The 12,250-nt window shown below is 31.7% G+C and overlaps 1 protein-coding gene and 1 non-coding gene across 2 annotated transcripts; both read left to right on the top strand.

Moving 5' to 3' along the window:
• Nucleotides 1–890: 890 nt before the first annotated feature.
• LOC132728018 (selenoprotein M-like) lies at nucleotides 891–7,621 on the top strand. The gene is made up of 4 exons (XM_060713627.1): nucleotides 891–1,136; nucleotides 2,219–2,289; nucleotides 2,905–2,983; nucleotides 4,907–7,621. Exons 1-4 carry the CDS (start codon nucleotides 1,041–1,043, stop codon nucleotides 5,111–5,113), a joined length of 453 nt encoding a protein of 150 aa, XP_060569610.1. The 5' UTR covers nucleotides 891–1,040; the 3' UTR covers nucleotides 5,114–7,621.
• A 3,448-nt stretch (nucleotides 7,622–11,069) lies between these two features.
• Nucleotides 11,070–11,287, top strand: LOC132728019 (small nucleolar RNA U3). Its single transcript, XR_009625424.1, has one exon. It is a non-coding gene; the product is annotated as a small nucleolar RNA U3 (small nucleolar RNA).
• The last annotated feature ends 963 nt before the right edge of the window (nucleotides 11,288–12,250 follow it).

Below are 12,250 nucleotides of genomic sequence, written 5' to 3'. Positions count from 1 at the left end.
TCTTATATAGAAAATCAATTAAGCAGACAAAAATGCGCCGTACGTTATCATTGATATTTTGTGCGCCATACGTTATCATTTCCGGAAAATGCCCCGATTTTAATATTTTCAGCGGTTATTCTAGCCAGAATGGGCATGAATGCTAAAATGCCGACATAATACAACTTTTTAATGTCAGTGATTTCAGTTAATATACATATATGTAAACAAAACAGTGAATTTTAGAGAATAAGCCGTACGTTACCACGATCAAACCGGTGGAAAATTCTCTCGCTTCGCTGACGAAACACCATGAAATAAATTTCTGTGTGCCAGGAAAATTGTGGAGAAGGTTGTTATATGTACCTTTACACAAGAACATCATGAATTTCAGAGAAAAAAGGGAAAACCCTACTCTTTGGCTGCATCCGCCATCTTGTTTATTTGGGTAACTATTATAATAAACGGCGTGATTCCTCCCCTTGTAACATATATTTAGAAATATCGAAGAATATGTAAAAAAATTTACAGCAAATATTTGTCCACATTATCACAGATATACATATACTATTCAACTCCATGACATTATATGTAATCATTAAAATATATGCATTCATTTCTTATTGAAAAAATTCAAATATATTAACTTTATAGAAAATAAATTTCTAATTACCTCCCATTATTAACATGAAATGTAAATTTGGTAATATCTTTACAAATAATGCTTTTTGAAATTCATCGTATTTTTAAATCTTCATTTGAGCATTATATTTATGATATAAAACCATAAAAATGAGTTACCGGATCTTTAATAAATGCACATGTATTTAATTATGATTATGAAAATAAGAAGGTTGACGCAAAATGAATTTAGCTAAGAATTTATAAAGTAACATTAATATATTTTAAAGATATTTATGTGTAATGCGTTGAGCGATAAATAAGGCATTAAGAGCCAACAAGCAGCCAACCAATTAAATTGCTACACATGCCCGCATTCGGTAAACGCACCAAACGTGGCAAATATCGATCAATATTGAGCACAAGTTTGTCATTTCAAGATGGATGCTATTCGTGTGCTGACGTTGCTTGCACTGTCAAGTTTTGTATTTTGTGATTCAATTAAGGACCAGGTCGTCGTCAAAGCAGTTGTTGAGGTATATTTTGACTCTATAATATATTTCCAATGATGCAAAATTTAATGTCACGCGGAAATATGCGTTTGGTCTACATTTTACTATTAAATGGTATAGTAATCGGACATGTCATACATTTAACTTTTTAACAATGTTTAATGGCATTATCTATATGAAATCAAAGCATAATATATTGGGTTTATTTCCTTAAATTGTGAAGGAACTAATGGCTTTCTAATTTGTGAGGAACAAACGCAAGTTTTCTTGAATTTTTGAGAGAGAATGCGTGTTATTTACATTTAATTCTGTTTATTTGATTTAAAACTTTAATTTGATTTAAATGCAATGATCAAATCTCTAATACATTTGTAAGTGGCATTTCTTTACGTTGTGATGCTTTTATTTTGGAATCGTGAAGGGGACTTCTTTAAACTGAGAATTGATCTTTATTAAAGTAAAAAAAATAACTCATTTCTTGCTATAAATTAATTAAATTATTTGAAAATTGAGAATGGATGAGAATTGATAATGACACTGATGATTTGTGGACTATAATCACTCGCCCCACTTTAGTGACGATCCACCCCACTTCAAAATTACCATTTAAAATGTACTTAAAATAATTAAAATTAAGGAATGTAAGTGTTGGCATATTTGTGAAATATGGTCATAGACACGCAGAGAAAATAATTAATTAGTTTTATGAATGACCTGCTTGTTTTGTGTTATTGATAAACTTAAACAAGTGGGGTCTAACAAACAATTTAAATGAAATTGAACTTGCTCTCAGGACCAGGGTAATTTAGCTTATTCATGCTCTATGGTTGATAAAAGTTATACAAATTTTCACAATAAGAGATGAAAAAAATAAAAGTGTTTACAAATGTTACATTTTAACACAACTCACAAATGATTGAGATTTTCCTCATTCAAAATGGCGATAACTTTTGCATGCTCAAATATTTGCAAAAATTGCAAATATTTTAATGTAGAGTAATTTTACTTATAATTGCAGTATTGATATCTATTGTTTACTTGAATTGATTGTGTTTATTTGAATTGATAGGGTCTATTTCATATGATTGAGTTTATTTCATTTGCAGAGCTGCTCCGGATGACGATTGAATCGTTTACCAGAGGTTAAGAAGTTCATTTATGAGGACGTCCCTCTGTTGTATCCTTTCAAACAAACAACTATTATATCAAATAGAGGGAAATTGTAATGAACTATTTCTATCTCAAGTTGAAGGACTGTAGGTATGGTCTCTGATTTTAAATCTTCCTGTTGCTGTTGAATGCTTACACCTTAGGAAGCTGTTCAGCAGTCTTGCTAGCCTTGAGATGTTGAGACGGAGTACAGTTCAATAACTATGTTCAGATGCAGTTAAATGTCTGATGTAATGTATAGTTAGGCTCTTGGAAAAAATTCCCTCCTGTCAGTGAAGCCTGTTAATTGCCAATTGAGCTTAATTTTTGTATTACAATGCAACAAAAAAAAATAAGAAAATATTAATTACTGTACATAATGTAATAGGACATACCTCCACCAGGGGTAACTGATATTAATAAATATAGTTTTGCCATAAATCTTCTGTACATTATGTTCTACTGTTGAACAATAGTTAAATGTTGTCCGTAAAAGGCAGTTTTGATCATCTTTGTAAAACCAAGAAATTGACATTGTCAGTTTCAAATTTTGCTTATTTGTGTCTCTAAATTGAAGGTGTTATTTCAAAATGTATATGAAAGTTATGAATCATAAACAGTATGATCTTTAACATATGTTCAGTCACGATGTTTACTTTAAACCAAAGGGTGGAGCTCCGCCTGTCCTTCAGCTTGTAAATAAAGATGAGGTAGTTATAGAGGTAAGTATTTTTATTCAAAATGCTTATTATTAACCTTTAACCTTCTGAATTTGTACAATTTTACGGGGTTTTTTAGCTCACCTGTCGATGACAGTGTGAGCTTTTGTGATCACTTTTCGTCCGGCCGGCCGGTGTCTGTAAACTTCTACTTTAAATGACAACTCCTCATAAACCACTGAGGCAATTTCATCCAAACTTCACAGGAATGTTCCTTTGGTGGTCACCTTTGAAAATTGTTCAAAGAATTTAATTCCATGCAGAACTCTGGTTTAATACAATGGCAACCAAAAGAAAAAACTTTAAATATCTTCTTCTCAAAAACCCAAAGAGCTAGAGCTTAGATATTTGGCATGAAACATCTTCTAGTGAGTATCTACGAAGTTTGTACAAATAAAAGCCCTGGGGTCAAAATTGGCCCGCCCCAGGGGGTCATTGATACCCTATATGTATAAAGTAAAAACTTAAAAAATCTTCTTTTAAAGAACCCAAAGATCTAGAGCTAAGATATTTAGCATGAAACATGTTCTAATGGATGTCTACCAAGTTTATACAAATAAGAGCCCTGGGGTCAAAATTGGCCCAACCCCAGGGGGTCATTGATTTTCCCTATATGAATATAGTAAAAACTTAAAAAATCTTCTTTTAAAGAACCAAAAGAACTAGAGCTAAAATATTTAGCATGAAACATCTTCTAATGGTTGTCTACCAAGTTTGTTCAAATAAAAGCCCTGGGGTCAAAATTGGCCCCGTCCTAGGGGTCACTGATTTTTCCTATATGCATATAGTTAAAACTTAAAAATCTTTTTTTAAAGAACTCAAAGAACTAGAGCTAAGATATTTAGCATGAAACATGTTCTAATTTATGTCTACCAAGTTTGTTCAAATAACAGCCCTGGGGTCAAAATTGGCCCCGCCCCGGGGGACATTGATTCGTGTATAGCAAAAACTTAAAAATCTTCTTCGAAAAAACCCGAATAGCTAGTGTTTGGATTTTAAGCATGAAACATCTTCTAGTAAGTGTCTACAAAGATTGTTCAAATAAAAGCCCTAGGGTCAAAACTGGCCCTGCCTCAGGGGTGTCATTGGTTGTAAATATATGTGCAAAAAAACAAACTTCTTTTAAAAAAACCCAACAAGCTAGACCTTAGATGTTTAGCATGAAACATCTTCTAATGGGTGTCTACCAAGTTTGTTCAAACAAAAGCCCAGGGGTTAAAACTGGCCCGCTCCGGGGGGCCTATATACAGGTGAGCGACTTAAGGGCTATCATGGGCTCATGGCCCTCTTGTTTATCTTTTGGGGAAGAGGCAATATCCTGTTGAGGAAGTTGGAAGATCAAATTAATTGTGTAGGAAACTATAAGCTTATAGACTGTCACACATTATCATAATCTTTCCTTGTTGGTTTATAATAATTATTCCTGGAACCAACCATTACTGAGCAATGAGTGTATTAAAGGTTTATAACTCATAGAAACTACAGCTTGTGTCTAAAAAAAGTTTGAACACATGTCGCTATGAAATCCTTGATTATAAGTATGATATGTTAACCACTCGGCAATTCATTAAAGGGACTCCACTGAGGATTTTTGACATTATGGGACATTTCTCGTTTACATATTTTTCTGTTTTAATTGCCCTGCTGATCTACATAAGAAATTCAAATTTCGTCTTTTTAGACTTTTGGACCTGACAGTGGTTATATCTTATTGGGTTATATATATTGAATGTTTATTGTTTTTGGTTATATTCCATAAGGTTATATATTGGAAGCACCGGCTATGTAAAAATTGTATTTGTAAAAACTGCTATCTTTTTGGTAATTCAATCACCTGTTTCATCCAAAAAGACAAGCCATAATTCATTAGATTATGAAAATTATCTGATTTACTAAATAATTAATTGCTTACTTTTCATATTTCAGGAAATTAGTTTAGATAAAAAATCTCGGGAAGATTGTAATAATCTTTTAGAGTTACTCGGCTTCGTCAAGAAAGAGAATGAGGATGATGATCTAGATGACGATGTCCGGAGCAGACTGGTTTATTACACGCAGGAACAGATTAGGCAGAAAGGTGTCCGAGATCATCATGCTCGCGAGGAAGGTGATGATGAAAGAGACGAGTTATAATTTATCAATGTTGTAGGATTTTTTATTTTATTATTATTTGTAAAAAATCTTTGTTTAAGTCATTGTTCATTGTTCATTATTCCATAGAATGATTCTTCCTTATTTTTGACAGTTGTTTTTGGTGTTGTTTTTTTTTTTTTCTTTTGAGGCATTATGTATGTGCATTTTTTTTAAATCAATAATAAGATCTGTAAAAGTGAATTAAATAGTAATAAATGAGAAGTGAAAATTTAGAGATCTGACATGCAAGAAGTGTTAAAGAAATAACTAGTATTGATATTATACTATACTAGAAAATCACTCATTTTATATTATAAGATATTACATCTGGCCACTCAGTGCTGAATACAGCTCAAAATAGAATACCGTAATAGATTAAAGACAAATACATTGTCTAGTTATGAAATTGTGTTATTCATGTGTCATTTTTGACAACTTTTACTAGTTCTGTGCATACCTATTTCTTCAATATTTTCATGGTACACTGCATACATTTTATGAAGGTTTGAAATATGGTGTATGTTGTATAACTTTTAACTATATGGCTGGATGTTGTATAAATGTCTGTTTTAATTCTGAAATAAGATACAGATAGAAAAATTGAAGATGTTAAATGAATAACAGAATTAGATTTATTTGGGAATCAAAACTGAGACTTTTTGATTATTGTGCCAATACATATAAAAACTTATTTTTGTTAGTCTGAAAGTTTATATACTGTATGAACCAGAGATATCTGGCAAGAATAATTTCTTTATAATAAATTCAGGCTAGCCTGGGCAGAGTGTTACAACATAAACAGGCTTTATACCATAAGTTGTTGAATAACTTGATAAAAACCACTGTGTGAAGAGTTAGTTTAACTCAGTAAGGAAAGAACAAATGTTATTTGCTGAATATCCATCTACAAGTATATACAATGTATAGGGTGAGCGTAACCATGGTTATTTGTTCTATATTAAGGATTAGATTATGTGATAACAACATGTGCTTTATAGTAATGAAAATCTGTTACACCAAGCTTTATATAAAGCTTAGAATATTGTAACATCTTGATAGAATATAAAGGCTATATTGTTTTATGTTAGAAAACTGGATATAAAAATGGAATTTATTTAGCTAGCTCTGCTATAAATGGTTGTCGATCAAATATTTCTATTAGCATATAATGGTAATGAGGCAATTTTGTAGGGAAAAAATGTGTGATATTCTTGATGGATATAAATAAAGAGTTTTTTTTTTTTAATAGAAAGAGAAAACAACATAAATGTGTTACAATTTTATAAGTAAAATTAAGATGAAAGTAACTTGTACACGTTTGCGTATTTGTATGTTAATATACTAAGGCCAGACTGTGGTAATTAAGTATGATTGTAAATTATTTTTACCTGTAACTGTGAATGTTTTATCACCAAATTGCAATTCTTTTAATTGTGTAATTGACAAATAATGGCATTAAGTAGGCAAATGTAAGATGAATTTTTAACATTGTTTAAATTGTGATCATGTGTGTATTTATCACTAACGTTTTATGCAAGATATCATTTGTGTTTCATGTGTATCATTAAAGGCACATTATGCCTCAAAAATCCATATCTTTAAAGAAACAGTAATGACAAAAATGTGTTTTATAATGTTTTAATAATGGATTAAGGGCATAAGAGATATTTGAAAAGAAAGTACCGCTGAATTTGCAATAATGTGTCCCTAAAGGTACGAAATGTTAAGAAAGTAGTATTTTGACATCCATACAAAATACTAATTCCCTATAAATATAGCAATTGCTAACAAAGCAAAAGAAGCAAAAATAGTTCATCTATATATCAAATAAGTATGTTGTGGAATCTAACAAGATAACAAAAAATAAAAAGGATTTGAGAAATAAAAATGATAGCATCTCTGAAGCATAATGGGCCTTTAATGCATCTATATTTAAAGAAAATGTTTGCAATTATTGTATAAAAGCACTCGTAACTAATATGTGAATTTGTGTAAAGGCCAGCATATTTATATCAACGAAACTTATGTGTATAATTAAGTGAAAACGCTAAAAAAATGCAAAGTGGGGTACATGGACAGTATTTGTATTATATATGCAATGTATACATGAAATAGCTGGATTTAGTATTATGATTTTGTTTCTGTAGTTACCTCAGTCACGCTTAATATTTCATCTGATCATCATGTGTTTTAATTTATGAAAACTTGGTTATGTTCCTTTTGAAACCAACTTTTGTCAACGTTCTATCCAAGAACGCGGGAGAATGTATTGATGACGCCATCTGTGTAACGCCGTATGGCCTGCAGAAGACCGATGTAATACCTTACGGCCTCCCGTCTTCTTCAGAATTTTGTCAAAGTTTGATTTATTGGATCAACCAGTTTGTGCTATTTTATGATTTTATAAGGGACTGTGTCCCTTGCTATTGTTGTGGTGTTTATAATCTTGTCAAATGGTATATACTAATGATAATGAGAAAATAAAAATAAAAAAATATGAAAAAAAAATTCATTGTTATTTGTACACAAATTGATTAATATTTTGATGGATAACGATTACCCAGCACCCATTTTGTTAAATTATAGACTCTGATTGGGTATCAGAGGGCTATCCTGAACCCTCTCGTTCGATACTTTATAACGGTGATTGTTGACTAAAGAATGCTACAGTCTGAAAAATGCAGCATGCCTATTTGATAAAAGAAAGAATGTTAAAGCTGCATGCCCCAAGTTTTTCCAAAAAAATACTAATGATTTTAGTAAAGTAAAAAGATTTAAGTTATAAAGTACATTATGTGCGATCAGTAAATTTTGCAGTATTTATTTATCATCATATTTCTAATGTGTGACTAACGCAGTAAGGCCTATTTTCGTATGTTTTGACCTCTTCTAGAAATTTTAGCGGGTTGTATGTATTAATTATTTTCTTTGTTCACTTCACAATATTTTTGCTTTCAATACATTTTCAAAATGTTCATAAAAATTAGCATGAATCTGGAGGCATGCTGCTTTAAGCATTTATGTCATTTTAGAGCGTTATGTCCGTTCATGGCTTTAGAAAGAGCATCAGCTTAGTAATCAAGGGTGTCGCTGGCTTGATCCTCGGGCAAGGCGTCATTTCTCACTGACAGTCTATGTCTGGCCGGACATTGAATCTAATGGTCATCTGTCTCTCACTGCGGATTCAAAAAACCATGTGGAAAAGAGTAGTCTGTCATTTGCGGTGATATTGGTAATTACATGTACTGCCCTTGTTAGTTATCCAGTAACGCCGCCGCAGAGATATGACAAAAGAACTCACTTAAAGTCTGCGTATAAACCAAAAACAACAAACATTGTTAAGCATTCAATTTAACGACTACAGTATAGTTTATTATACAATTTATGAGAAAAAAACGTTCAAATTTTTTTTTCTCTTCTCAATATTTTTCATGTCTGACCAGAGATGCAGACATCTATTTCTCTGGTCTGACCAAATAAAGAAAACAAATATGTATAATTATGAAAGTACATGAAGTAGAAACAGATGCTAATTTGAGTTGCGATGACGTGCTGTGATTTTCACTCTTGAATACATATTTTTTTCTCGTCTTGGTTCTTTTTTAAGAAAGCAAGCTTGCGTTACAGGGGGTACTTATCCAGGTGCTCGCTCGCACGGATGCCACTCACTTGTTAAGCTTGGACAGGCACAGTCTGCCCAACACATAAGAAGTATTTTACTGGTTAAAATACATGTATATTACAAATGTGATTTGTTTCTACTTTACATGTCCCTATCTGTAGCATCGCATATTAGTTTTCATGATAAAAAAAAGAGATCGTAAATCAATGGCCTTGTCGTATAAGATAAGATATCTAAATGAATTTAATTCGACATAGACTTTAGCAAAAATTTAACTTTGTACATGCATGTATATACGTACGTATTCAATTAAAAGTCAGTACTACAGATTGGCTATCACAATCCACATAATTATGTCGAATTTACACTGCGACTTAACCTGAGCTTTTTGAAATGGGTTTGCGCTTCTTGAAATTAGGCCATAGAAAATGTTAGGGATTTCAATATCAAAGTTAACAACTGTATTGAGGCTGGTCATACTGCTATAGCTCTATATAAACTCTTTCGATTCTAGCTTGTTACTGGTAAACTTTATGCAGATATTTGTTAGATAATAGTGTTAGTGATTATCTAACCTTTATGTTAAGAAACCGCCATAATTTACATTTATAAATCATGATATAGTTGGAGACCGTATCAGTTTACAAATCAAGGAATTCTTCAAGTTTTTCTACGCATGTACTTTAACTTATTGGAAACAGAAACAAAGCAATGATAAATGTTACAGGTGATCATGTTCTTCTATCCTTTGATTAAGTTACCTCTCCGTGCTTAAGTGAGATTTACCTCTCCTTGCTGTTAAGGTGTTAAAAAGTTATAAAAAGTTAAAGATCCTGTAACACATTTTTTTCATGGTTTTATTTCATAAATATGATGCTCAAATTAAGATTTGTCATTATTGTAAGTTCCAATAAGCATTATTTATAAAGATATTACCGATTTTAATATTTCATGTAAATAAAGGGAGATAATTAGAAATTTATTTTGTATAAATTCTAAGTCAAATTTTCCAATAAGAAATGAATGCATATAATTTGTTGATTAAATATAACGTGCTTAAATATTTGCAGTACACATTTTACATATTCTTCGATGTTTGAAAATTGTTTTACTTGCATAATTATATACATATATATTTTTTTGCAAGTGTGGTATACAGACAGTAACAATATCAATCACAAAACATACAGGATCTTTAAACAATTAAATAACGCAATTGCACTTAATCATATATATGTGAGCAGCTTCTACTTAAAAAACCCGTATAGCATTGCATATATGTTAGTTATGATTAAGTCATTTTTAAGAAAAGAGGTGTCGAAACAACTGGTTTGTGTAAAGCGCCATTTCACAGGATTTTTGGATTCCAAAGACAAGAAAAAAAATCCGCAATTTAAGTTGAAAAGTCAGTTAGGGATCGAAGTTGCGAACCCACTGGATCCGGCGAAATACTAGATAGCTATATTTGTCTCAACTAAATTATGGCAATATTCGTCACAATACCCGACAATGTAATGCACACGTGCACACGCCTACATCATTACGTCCCCAACCTAGGATTAGGCTGAGGTCCAATTCTGATGCTTTAAAGTTGATTAGCCTTTCATGCTATTTTAATGAGATTAATGTTTTAATTGTAACAAATAACTTCGATAAGTGGACTAGAGATAACCCACTGGGTAGAAAAATGTTTATAAAAATAATAAATCCAATTCTTAATATAAAACACGATAAAACATGAAAATATTCAAAATACCAACTGGACTGGGAGTATTAAAACAACCAGCTAGTACGGCATACTAAGTAAGGGAGATAGTAACTAAAAGTGTACTTGAACAACGTACTATCTCCCTTTTAAACTATATAGTCACCTTGAAATTCAATGAAAGCACGACTTTATGCTTAATGTAATTAGCCGTGATAAAGTTAAAAAATGTAAATATTAGGACGTTGTTTGTTGGTTTAATCCTTAACTATTTAAGAAAATCATTTTGCGTTGAAACAGTGTAGAATACATATAAGTATGAATGTTAAATGATATATAAAGAAGGTATGCAACACAACTATAATAAGTATTATATTACCTCCCTTACATACAAAAAATACAGATATTTTCAACTAAGGTGTTACAATTATAAAACTTTAAGACATTTACATAACACTTTTGGCATTAAAATATTGATATCTTTCATTTAAGAACGTAACTTTTCTGAAATAAATCGTCAACAAATTACGAAATAAGTATGTTTTTATTATTATAACATTGTAATTCCAAGGCGTACATGTATTAAAATCTAACGTAGTACTTAAACATCAAACTTTGACAAAGTGATTAAGACCTTACTCTTAGGGATCATTTCTATAGTAAGTGTCGCCAGGACGTCAGGTTAAACTGACGAGACCCAAACCCACGATGAAGAGACAGAGCATTCCTTTCTGAGCGCGAAGCGGGTTACGGCTGTTCTCTCACGGGAACTCGGCTGTAGCCATTGATGACCGTTCCCTTCCTCCATAAGTGGGGAAGTGGAGGAAAGGAATGCATTCTGAGTGGTTTGGGTCAATTTGAAACTTTTTTCATTTACTTATCCTTCAGTACTTATATCTGTGAATATTTCAGATGAATGGAACAAAATGCCGTTTAATGGCTATGTTACATTGATATAATAGAGTAAGTCAGAATTAAATGCCGGCCAGTTGTTTTAATAACAATTTCAAATATTGTTAGCTAATGATCGACAAAGTAATATGATTTATCACGAACATCAAATAGCTGAATTGTCAGTAACTGATCACTGTTATCTCTGAAGAAAAGGCAAGCGTGTGTTTTAAAATATTACTCTTTTTACTTATAAATTTAGTATATGTTAGATGCCTATCACGTGAAGAGATCGGTGTACAATGTGAAGAAAAAATACAATTAAAATGCAAATTTTTGTACCGTCGCTGTAACAAACCGAGTTTAAAGCGGCTACCCGCACCCCCCCCCCCCCAATTGTTCTTACGTAGCAATTTTCCTTACTGGATGCAATTATTGTCTTTCATGAATAAAAATAAATCAATCAAAAGTGCCGTAGGTTTTTAATATTACCTATTGTTCCCATTGTCATCTAGTTCTAGTTCCATTGTTAGAACAAAAATAGAGAAAAACAGAATATTTTTAAAGAATGCCTAGAACGGCATAATGTCATTATAAATGATGCAAGCTCGGTTTGTTTGAGCCTGTTCATTAAAGGTGAAGTTACCGCCTATGCCCCCTGTAGCACCCCTATATCATTTTTATTCTGTTTTAGTTTTAAAAAAATATTGGCCAATTACATTAATCACCTAATTAATGTTTCTGTTGCTTTCTGACAGTAAGTACAATTAAAGTGATTTTAGTAATTTGTATAAGAAATCAAAATACTACAGTGCTTACATTTTGCTTCTGTCATGAAAATTAACCTTACTGCAATAACTGGTTAACTCCCTATTTATTTTAAAAGGACTTAACCCGTTACTACTCTAAGGTGACGAAA

The sequence above is a fragment of the Ruditapes philippinarum genome, unplaced genomic scaffold (genome assembly GCF_026571515.1).
Source record: "Ruditapes philippinarum isolate M1 unplaced genomic scaffold, ASM2657151v2 ctg9327_1_1_1_1, whole genome shotgun sequence".
NCBI classification, from domain to species: Eukaryota; Metazoa; Mollusca; class Bivalvia; order Venerida; family Veneridae; genus Ruditapes; species Ruditapes philippinarum.
This window is presented reverse-complemented; position numbering and strand designations above follow the sequence as displayed.